Source organism: Sceloporus undulatus, chromosome 7 (genome assembly GCF_019175285.1).
Source record: "Sceloporus undulatus isolate JIND9_A2432 ecotype Alabama chromosome 7, SceUnd_v1.1, whole genome shotgun sequence".
NCBI classification, from domain to species: Eukaryota; Metazoa; Chordata; class Lepidosauria; order Squamata; family Phrynosomatidae; genus Sceloporus; species Sceloporus undulatus.
Window position 1 is genome coordinate 49,649,077 of NC_056528.1, and position 11,328 is coordinate 49,660,404.

Genomic DNA, 11,328 nt, shown 5'->3' on the forward strand with positions numbered 1-11,328 from the left:
ACTCAGGTTCTCTTTGCCTAAGCAGAAGGCAATGATAAACCTCCTCTGAAGAGCCAGGAAAAGCCAAGGAGAGTTTTATCATCTTGAATCCAATGTGGCGTATGGTTTCAGCATTGAACTAGGGTTCAAATTCCGGCTTGGCCACTGAAACCCAGTAGGCAACCCTGAGTAAGTCACACTCCCTCAACCTCAGAGGAAGGCATTAGCAAACCCCATCTGAAGAAATCTTGCGAAGAAAACTCTGTGATATGGTTGCCACCAGTGGGAATTGAGTTGAAGGCACATAACAAGAAATGGACAGTCCTATCCCAATTCATGTCCCTCTTCCCCAACCCACATTGAGTCCAAATAGTTCCTACGTCAGAGTGCGGTGGTGGCCCTCCCTTTGGAAGACAAGGCTTGCTTGAGCCTCCTTTTCAAGTCCTGCATGTTGGGGGATTTGGGCCGGACGAGATGAAGACCCCTCCGCTTCTCCCCGTTGCAGTTCCCGATCATCCGGCTCATCTCCTGGCAGAGCTGCTTGAAGGCTTCGTGAACCCCTTCGCAGTTCTCCCGGGCCGAGACCTCCGAGTAAGTGCATCCCAGCTCATTGGCCAGCTGGTGGCCATCCTTGGCAGAGACTTGCCGGGCTCGCAAGAGGTCTCCTTTGTTGGCCACGAGGAGCAGGGGGATGTTGGCGTTGGGGTGGATCTTCCGGATGTGTTGGTGCAAAGGGCGGACGACCCGGTAGCTCTCGTAGTCCGTGATGGAGTAGACAAAGACAAAGCCGTCGGCCCAGTAGATGGAACGGTTGATCTGCTCCTGGCAGCAGATGGTGTCGTTTTCATCCTAATGTTGAAGACCGGAAGAAAAAAGGTTGAGACTCACATTGGAAAGAGTGAAAGATTTATCTCCTATCCATATATGCCCAGGACCTTATTCTGCAGCGATTCCCAAACTCTGGTCTTCCAGATGTTTTGGACTTCAGCTCCCAGAATCCCAGCCCTTTGGCCAAGATGTCTGAGTCTTCCGGGAGCTGAAGTCCAAAACATCCAGAGGACCAAAGTTTGGGAACCACTGTGCTAGACAAATGGCATTGCTGTTGGTGTCATTGCTGTGTGCCTTCAAGTCATTTCCAACTTATGGTGACCCTAAGGCGAAGCTATCATTGGTTTTTCTCTGCAAGAGTTATATAGAGGAGGTTTGCCATTGTCTTCCCTTGTGGCAATGTGGTTTGCATGTCAGACTACTAGTCTGGAGACCAGGGTTTGAATCCCTGCTCAGCCATTATAGGTTCACCTTAGAGCTGCCATAAGTTGGAAATGAATTGAAAGCACATAACAACAACTACTATGCAGCTGCTATTGTTTTTATACATCATGTACTCATACAGGGCCTCTGGCTGTTTTGGTTTGTTGTTCTTTTTGCTACTTCCAAAATTGCCTTCCTGTCCCCCCATAAGACATCTGAACTGCCAAAAAGCAGTAGCAAACTCCTAAGGGAGAGTTAAAACAATGATTTCCTGTTTCTTTTAATGACTTTGATTGGAATCTAAGGGGCGAAGCTGAACAGAAGGGTATCTAGTTACCACAGATAGTTTGTTTCTGGCCAAAAGACGAAAGTAATCCATCTGTGGCAATTTGACCAGGAAATGTAACTCGGTAGCTGATGGGAAAAAGAAACTCTGAGAAGGAGCGATTTAGGAAAGATTTACAGCAAAGAGCAACATGAGGTCATGCGCAGGCAATTCCTTACATCCGATGGCAGCCAAGAACGGAGTGGATGCACTAATCGAAATGGAATGCTGTGCAATAAAAGATAAAGGAGGAACACTGCTTTTTAAAAGGAAATCTCTCCTTCATCATTTCATTTCAATCACACACAAATAGTGACCATGTGTTTTTGGAACTGCCAGCAAACTCAAGTTATTTCCTTGCCTTTTTGTGGCGCTTTCTTTCTAAAAATAACATTTTAGGCAAAATTAATGCAAAGGAGTATTTCCTTGCAACTCCCATGAAAACAGACCTCTGGGTAGAAGACAAAACAGTCTCTGATCTGATCTTCACATGCTGCAAAACTGAAACTGTGGAACTCATTGCCACATGAGGTCTGGATAGCTTTTTGTTTCCAACTTATGGCTACCCTAAAGGTCTGGGGTTTTCTTGGCAAAGTTTCTATTATGATTTCTATAATGGGGTTTTCTTGGCAAGGTTTGTTCAGAGGATGCTTGCCATTGCCTTCTCCTGAGGCTGAGAGCATGTGACTTGATACCAAGTTTAAAAAGAGGGAGTGAACAATTTCATGGATGACGGAGCCATGAAACGTCAGGACAGCTACAGATTCCATCCAATATCCAAAGTAGTATGTTAGTGCGTATGTGTGTGTGCAAAAAAAAAGATGCAAAACTCCTTTTGCACTTTCAACACAATTTGCAGCAAATGAAGTAAGCCAAGAAAGAAAGTAGGAGGAAAAGAAAGAAACTGGGACATTTTAAAAGCAGGTGGAAAAGTGGGATGACAGAGGATTCATTGGGACTATCCCTGACAAATTGGTACAGTTGGAGGGCATGCCGTCATAGGAAGACATTGCGGGAGCTCGAAAGTCATGCTACCAATGCTCAGTTATGGATGATTTTAACAGGTTATTACATTCAATCTTTACAAAAATGACTTTTTCAAAGACTGGAGGGAAGGCTTGTCTGGCAAACGTAAACAGCCACATTACCTCTAAGGAAACGAAAGGCGTGTCCTGAACTTGTAAAGAAATCTGTTCTCCATCAATGGTGAATTTGCGGGAATAGAGAGCACCTATGGCAAAAGAAGAAGGAGAGCACCAAATTGATGTATTTATGCATTGACTTCATATCTCTCGGTATGGGACCCAAGGCCACTTACAGTAATTTAAAGCAAATTCAGTTAACATCTTACTTTACAAAAGTCCAAGAAGAATTAATTAACGGTATTTTTTTGTAAAAAAAATTACAAACATTTAAAGGAGTGTTTAGTGTTAATGTTCTTGGCAAATTCTGCCAAGAAGACCCCTTGATAGGTTTCCCTTAGGGCTTCCATAAGTTGAAAACAACAACAACAACAAAGCATGTGTAAAGTGGTGTGTCCACTTTGAGCAGCACTGGACTGAAGCAATGGCCTTCCAGATATGTTGGGCTTCAAGTCCCAGAATCCTTGACCATCGACCATGTTGGCTGGGGCTTCTGAAAGCTGAAGTCCAAAACATTTAGAGAACCAAAGGCGGAGAACCTGGGACAGCGTGTCAAAAGACAGACAAATAAGCAGTGTTGGCAGGTGTGCAAAATAGCACTAAGGGCCATGCAAAATCCACGACAGGCAGAGTTGGCAACCCAGAAGTAATTCTCAATACCTGCCTGAACACCAAATGAATGTTGAGATTTCACTTAACCTAGCCCTGTATTTCGCTGCAAAATTATTGCCCACATTCATAAAGTACATGATGCACAGATTTCTTTTCTTTATAAAGGTCCCACACTCCCAAATATAAACCTTTTGGCATCTTGTTCAGTCTATATAAAAGGAAATGCTATCAAGCCATGAAATAATAAGGATCATCTTATTATCCTCCGCCATCCAGCTTTTCTAGCCATTTTCAAAATGTCAGTTTCTCTTTCTTCCTCCCACTTTTCTCTTTCTTCCTCCCTTTGCTCTCAGCTTACTTCAGTTGCTACAAACCGAGTTCAAAATCCAAAAGTACAAGTGGTCCCCCCACATTCAGAGACTCAGGTCCAGGCCTCGTGACACACGTTTTGACACCCTGGCCTGGCGCCAGAGCAAAATGTGGCCAATTTGGACAGATTGAGCGCATGGCTGCCGTTCCAAACCTACCAGTGTTGGCTTCGTAGTCACCGATAAATCTCTTGGTTAGAAAGCGGACGATCAGGGCTGCAAGAGAAGAAAAGAATTGGAGCCCTTTTAATGGGGAGTCCAGAATTGCCGCTGCAGTTCGGACACAAGTGGGGAGCGGCTTCAACAGATCTTTGTGTTCTGCTGACAGACTGCATTACTTTTGAAATGGGGAGAAAGAACTGGGACCATACACACTCTAAAATCTCTGAGGTGAAAACCAGGAGGTGTGTGGCCAAGCAACATCAGAGTACAGCCAAGATGTCAAACATTATTAATGAGGAAGAACAGATAAGCTGGAAAAGGTTGCAGCAGTTTGCTTTTGCACAATCCTACTGGGAAGGGCAAGATTCTTTCTCCTCCTTTCTTTCCACAATCCCTCCTTCTGAGTTAATGGAGTGCAAACCACTCTCTGCATTTGAAATCACTTTGCAGTAGTTGAAGTACTCAGAGGAAAAAGGGGGAAGGCTGGAGGAGGGAGAAACCAGGACTTTTTAAAAGCATCTGGAAAAGTGGGACGACCGAGGATGAATTGGGACTTTTCCTGCCAGAGGAGGGCAGCTGCAAGATAAGGGAATCTGTTCAGCTCACATTTAGGGTCTTTCTCACCTCCCTTCGCTAAGGAACCTGGGAAAGACATACCCTCCAACATTTCATAGATGAAAACCAGGATACATGGGGCCACGATAGCAAAAGTTATTAATAAGTTTCATTTTTATAGTAAAATAGGAGTATGTATAAAGGAGTTTGAGGCTTAAACATGAAATACAAGTGCAAGAAATGTGTAAGACGAGGATGTATGTGGAAGAAAGTACAAAGACAAGGAATGACTGGGTACTATATCCACAACTTGATGACATATTTGATGGATTGATGTGGATTTGCTTTTTTAATGATATTTTATTGCTGTGTATACTTGCGTATTTGTTTGTCTATGAGAAAATTGAATAAAGATAAATGAAGAAGAAAAGTTATTAATGAGAAAGAACAGACAAAGAAGGAGAGGATGCAGCAGTTTGCTTTTGCCGGGGCTGACTGGGAAGGGCAAGGTCAGTTTAATTCTAATGTTCCCCTTTGTATGGTTTTAATCCTGTCGTCTTAAAATTGTAAGCCATGTTCCAGCTTTTTGGGGGGAAGCAGGATATAAATAAATGTAATTAATAATTAGATTCTGCCCCTTTCTCTCCCAAGTGCCAAGTCAGTTGAGTCAAAATATTCTCTCTTTGGGAGAAGAACATCGTTTTGGGGGAGGAAGAGACTCCGGAAGAGGGAACTGTTGCATGAATCAGAGGCCATGAGAAGTGGAGAGTAACCCAAAACATTTCCCATGCACCCTTCCCAGCCCCTCGGGCTCATCTTATATCCAGAGACGGAGAAATACCCGCCTGGACTTTGGTTTCAGATTGTATTCTTGGGTCCCCACATCCAGCCATTTCATAGACGAAAATGGTCAGGATGGCAAAAGTTATTAATGGGTGAATAGGAGCATGTATAAAGGAGTTTTAAGGCTGAGACGCTTGAATGTGAATGCAAGTGTGAGAAGTGTGTAAGGCGAGGAGGTATATGGGGAAAGTACAAAGACAAAGAAGGATTGGATACTAGATCCATGCCTTGATAAGGTAATTGACGACTTGATGTGGATGTGACTTTTTAAATGATCTTTTATTGATGTGTGCGTCATTGTCTGTCTATTAAAAGTTTGAATAAGGATAAATGGAAAAGAGAAGTGACTAATGAGGAAGAAGAGACAAGTGAGGAGAGTTGCCTGCCCCACTTAGTTTCTTCTTAAGGAACCCAGAATGCCATAGGAAGGCCTTGAAGGGCCCTGGCCTTTGCCTTGAGGGCTCCTGAGCCTCATTGGCCTTTCTGGCCTTGGCCCATTATTTCTATCAAAGGTTAACCCAAAATCTGATGGCTGCTCTGCTGTTGAGGGAGAGGAGGAGAGAAGGAAGGAGAAGGGAGAAGGAAAGAAGGAGGAGAGGGAGGGAGGGATGGGAAGGAAGGAAGGGAAGAAGGAAATAAAAGGGAGAAGGAAGGAAGGGAAAAGGGGGAGGGAGGAAAGCAAAGAAAGGGAAGGGAGGGAGGGGGAAAAGGAAGGGAAGAATGAAGAAGGGAAAGGGAAGAAGGAAGGAAGGGAAGAGGGAAGAGAAGAAGGAAGGGAGAAGGGGGAGGAGGGAGGGAAGAGAAGAAGGAAATAAAGAAAAGCGGAGGGATGGAGGGGCAAGGGAAGGAAGAAGACAGTAGAAAAGGAAGAAGGAGAGGAGGAAAAGCCCCAGAGGAGGGGGAATGGAGACTGGCGGATGCCGGGGGGGAGGAGGGCCTTTGGGGCTCCCTGGTTCTGCTTCTGTCTCTGACCTGTCTTCCCGACGGCGCTCCCTCCGAGGACGACCAGCTTGATGACTTTGTTGGGGGCGCAGTCCGGGAGGGGCCCCTCGGGGATCGGGACCAGAAGGAAGCCCCCCGGGAACTGGGACATACTCGGCCGGGAGGAGAAGGAGAAGAAGGGCAAGGAAGAGGGAATGGGAAGGAAAGAGAGAGAGAGAGAGAGGGAAAGAAGGGAATGGACGGAAAGAGAGAAAGAAAAGAAAAAGGGAGGAAGAAAAGACCCCAAGCTCTCCTCTTCCCAGCGGCCGGGGGCTTTCAAGGGCTGCTCCTCGGCATTTCGGGAGAGGAACAACCGGAGCCCCGCCAGAGAGAGAGAGGGGCAGGAGAGGGATGCCGCCGCCGGAGGGTCGGCAGTCTGCTCCGGAGCGAAAGCGGACTCTGTCCTGGCCGCCTCCCGGGGGGCTCCTCCGCCAATCGGGAGCCCCAAGAGGAGGAGGGCCTTCTGGCTGCGGGACAGCGGCCAGGCCAGGCCCCTTGTTCCAAAGGGCGCTCCTCCCTTCCTCCCTCCCGGCTTCTGGGTCGCAAGCCCTGGGAGACCAAGCCCAGAGCAAGAGAGGGGGCTTTTCTCTGGAGGGGGGCGGAGGCCGGCCCTTCAGGGTTTAAGACGCCTCCTCTCCCCCCGAAGAGCAAAACCAGAGCCCTCGGTGGCAGCAGGTCCCAGAGTCTGCAGACTCTCATCCCACCAGATAAAGCAAGAAGACTTGTATGGATACCCCGCCCCTCTTTCCTTCCCCCCTTTCTTTTGTTCTTCCTCCGCCCTTCCTTCCTTCCTTCCTCCCTTCCCCATCCAGCACAGACGCGGGAGTGATGGTTGTTCCAGTCCAAGCGCAGATGGAGCACTGGAGGGGCCCTGGCCCTTTCCCCGTCTCCTCCTGCTGCTAAGAAGCCAAGGGCTCCAGATGCCCCCAGGGTTTCCCCTGAGGCCCTTTGGCCTTTGCCCCTCCAGAGCCCCCGGAGCTGGACCCAGGCAGCCCAGCCAGAAGGATTGGAACTCAGGGCTTTCTGCAGAACCGCTTCGGGGGGGGAAGGGGCTTCCTTTGGGGACAGGCGCAGGGCAAGGGATTTTGAACACACAGACATACACACACACACTATATATATATATATAATATGTACAAACACCTATATAAACACATTAATTATATAGGTATATGTGTGCATGTATAGACACAGGCACACGTATATTATACACACATTATACGTATACTCGTGTGTATATACACACAGACACACATCCAGAGAGACCCAGAGGTGTGACTTCCTCTGGAGACCCAGCCCCCTCCCTTCCCAGAGTCCGGCGAGAGGAGAAGGGCTTCGTGGCGCCGGAACCTTCCTCTTTGGTTCCGGGGAGGAGCCCGGGGCCTTTAGAGCGACGCACTCACTCACAGCCCCTTTGGCCCCGCCCCCGGGGCGCTGTGGGCGTGGCTCCACCTGCCGGGAGGGAGGAGCCTGGAGGGTGGGGCCAGAGGAGGAGGCCAAGATGGCGCTGGCCGAGCGGAAAGCGAGAAGGAGGCGGAGGAGGAGAGGGGCCCCGGTCTCCGGCTCTTGCAGGAGCGGATGGAAATACTGATGACCGTCCGGAGACTCGCCTCCATCTGTACCATGGTCAGCACCCAGGAAGAAAGGAGGGACAAGGGAAGGAAGGAAGGAAGGTGGGAGGAAAGTGGGGAGGGAGGGTAGTAGGGAAGAAGAAGACCCTTCTGCCCTCAGGAGGCTGCAGACCCCAACCCACCCCCTGGGAGCCTCCTCCTTCCCACTTCCCTCCACAGACCCCCACTACACACACACACACACACACACTTGTACATTATCAACACACACTTATATATGCACACACGTATATAGTACACACATACATATTATATACACACATATATAGTAGAGACACACATACACTATACAGTATATATATATATATAGAGAGAGAGAGACACACACACCATATATAGTAGACACACAGACATATATATATATAATACACACACAAACATATATATTTGGGGGACCCTCTCTTCTTCTTCTTCCTTGACTCAAATGGGGATTATTTTTTGGGAATGGAGGGTTAAAATGGGAATAATGGGGTTGTAAAATGGAGCCTCCCATCCCCCCCCAAATATCTGTCTGTCAAGACTTTTAAACCACATCTCATTGGGGTGTATCTACTCTATAGAAATAACCCACTTCAACACCGCTTTAAGGGCCCTAGGAGTCTTGGGATTGGGGTGCATCTGTTGTTGTTGTTGTTGTTCTGTCCCTTAAAGTCCTTTCCAACTTATGGCGCCCTTATCATGAGGTATTAAGGTTTGTTTGGAAGGGGCTTGCCATGGCCTTCATTCTGAGGCTGAGAGAGTGTGACTTCGAGGATCATAGAATAATCATAGAATAATAGCTGGAAGAGACTGCAAGGGCCATTCAGTCCAACTCTTGTTGTGGTGTGCCTTCAAGTCATGACCAACTTATGGTGACCCTATCATGGCAAGCTTCTTCAAAGGAGGTTTGCCATTGCCTTTCCCCTGAGGCTGAGAGAGTGTGACTTCGAAGACTCTTGTTGTTGTTCTGTGCCTTCAAGCCATTTCCAACTTATGTCGACCTGAAGGTGACTCCGTCATGGGCTTTCCTCAGCAACATTTGGTCAGAGAGAGTTTGCCGTTGCCTTCGAAGACTGTTGTTGTTGTTGTTGTTGTGTGCCTTCAAGTCATGACCAACGTATGGTGACAACCCTATTGTGGCAAGTTTCTTCAGAGGAGGTTTGCCATTGCCTTCCCTTGAGGCTGAGAGAGTGTGACTTACCCAAGGTCTCCCAGTGGTTTCATGGCTGAGCAAGTACTTGAACCTTGGGCTCCAGAGCTGTAGTCCAACATTCAAACCAGGCATATAGGAGACATAAATGAATGTGCAAATACAGGGAGACAGATTCTTAAGTGAGATGATATTCACTAATATAGGGCCTGTACAGACCGGCCAAAATAAAGCTGCTTTGGGTCATTTTGGAGGTGTGCTGTTTAAATGATGCATGCGTCCTAAGAGTCCGGAAGCCGCGCCAAAGCCACACTCTGGTCCTTAGGACTGGACCAGCAAGGCTACCTCTGAAGGACAAAGAGGACTTGCCTTCTCCCAAAGTCAAGAAGAAAGCGTCAGGTTAATAACATGTCTCCTTTCCAAAACACAAGTTTCATGGAGGAGTATATTCACAGAGGAGTGTATAACTGGACATAGAAATAAGGACATTTTGCTCTAATAGCCAAAGATGTGTATGTAAACCATTTTCTTTTTCTGATTGAAAACAGAGACGTTCACTCCTGCAAACCCTTGGGAGCTCAACCCTGGATTCCTGCATCTGCTCCGGGTTAGTCTCTGGACGGCCAAGTTGTAGTGAGTCTGTGTCTCTGGGCATGAGTCAATGAGAGTAGTTTGGATCCTCCCAAGGAGAGAGAAGGGACTGACCCAGCGTGAGGCTGCTTGGAAGGAGGCAAAGGAAAGGACAGTGACTCACACCAAGACGCAACCATTAAATGTATTAAATTCCTTTTCTTGTCTGGCACACTGCTGATCCAATGGTACACTTTCTGGTATTACTGGCTTAGGACCAATCCCTGCCTTGAAGTCCTTGGAATAAAAGAAGCAGGACATAACCTTAGAGGTTTTGGCCTATCTGGTCCCAGCAATATTTGTGGGTTTATGCGACATGATAAAACAAAACTAACATTTTTGTCATGATGCACCAAAGAGCTCAGTGTAGCCTATCCCTTATTTCAAAAGCTGGTTTGTTTCAGGTCGCCGTCCTGTGCTTTATCTTGCAGTTGGACTGTGACTCTGGAGACCAGGGTTCAAATCCTCATCAAGCCACAAAACCCACTGGGTGACCTTGGGCAAGTGCCACTCTCTCAGCCTCAGATGAAGGCAGGGACAAACCCACCCTGACAAAACATGCAAAGAACCCCCTCTGGTTGGGTCCCCATAGGTTGGAAATGACTTGAAGGCACGCAGTCCCAACAATGGGCATCTGCTGGGCTTTGGTCCCAGGGCCCTGTGTGGATACCAAAACTCATGGATGCTCAAGTCCTATTATATATGATGGCATTGTAAAATGTCCCTTCTGTAAAATGACAAGGTTTGCTTTTGGGAATTTTAAAACAATATTTTTCAAGCTGTGGGTGGTATAATCCCTGGACCCAGAACTCCAAGGATATTATGGAGGCTGACTGTACTTGTATTGCGGGGGAAAGCAAAAAGCCTATCCGCTTGTTCTGTACAATGAATAATAATACACTGCCTTATGATTGTGCTTTCCTTGCTTACCTTTTTAGCTAAGTCAAACAGCCTCAAACATAGCCCTTTCTCTCCAGGGAATTGCTGTATTCCCTTGATATGTTTGTTTCCTTTGTTTGCATCTTTCCTCCTTTTAAAAGATGAAAACAGCATCAAACTCTCTCTGGCTTTTTTTGATCCTCCAGAAATTCTCAGGTTTATAGACAATGGCTCTGAAAGTGCCTTTCGTTCCCTTTGGGATGTAATTTGCATCATGGCCCTGGAGGTTTGAACTTACTTGAAGTGTCAAGATGCTCTCTAACCATCTCCTTACATCTTCTGGGCTGCGACTCCCTCCTTGTATAAATTGTTCTACTTAACCGCTTTGCTGGGGATGTAAATTTTCATCAGTGTCCCATTCTCAAGGGCAAGGATGAATAATTTAACCGTTTTCCTCACTGCTGTGAGAAAGTTGCCAAAAACTGTGCTGTTTCCAAGGACCGTTCGCAGTTTGTGATGCATTTTGTCCTGGTTTTTATGTGTAGAAGACAACATGCTTTCTGCAGAATTCTTGCTTTCTCTGCAGAAAAGAGCATTTATTGCAGAAGATGTCATTTCAAACCCAGGTCTTCAGAGTCTTTCAAACCACTATGACATGCTGGCTTCCTGTAAGATTGGAATGGGTCCGTTATTATAAGGCATGCCCTCTATTTCAGGGTTGGCAAGATTTTCCTTTCAAACAGAAGATGCCAAAAACCCTGTTTAAAAAGACACACATGCCTTTTAATGTTGTAAGCCGCCCTGAGTCCCAGCCTTGAGAGAAAGGTGGGAGATAAATATA

The 11,328-nt window shown here is 46.8% G+C and overlaps 2 protein-coding genes across 3 annotated transcripts in view; one reads left to right on the top strand and one right to left on the bottom strand.

Annotated features, from left to right (window-relative positions):
* Positions 1-360: 360 nt before the first annotated feature.
* LOC121937160 (ras-like protein family member 11A-like) lies at positions 361-6,330 on the bottom strand. The gene is made up of 4 exons (XM_042480095.1): positions 6,210-6,330; positions 3,837-3,893; positions 2,704-2,786; positions 361-828 (listed from the first exon to the last, which is right to left on the bottom strand). The coding sequence occupies exons 1-4, from the start codon at positions 6,328-6,330 to the stop codon at positions 361-363; spliced, it is 729 nt and encodes a 242-aa protein (XP_042336029.1).
* LOC121936295 (ubiquitin carboxyl-terminal hydrolase 12-like) overlaps positions 6,193-11,328 on the top strand; it is a 17,683-nt gene continuing 12,547 nt past the window's right edge. The window contains exon 1 of one of the 2 annotated variants that reach the window (XM_042478391.1): positions 6,193-6,942. In XM_042478391.1, the coding sequence (XP_042334325.1) occupies positions 6,415-6,942 (528 nt within the window). In that variant the 5' untranslated portion in view covers positions 6,193-6,414. Of the gene's footprint in view, positions 6,943-7,359; positions 7,845-11,328 lie in introns of those variants that run through there. The other variant, XM_042478392.1, reaches the window with a different exon arrangement.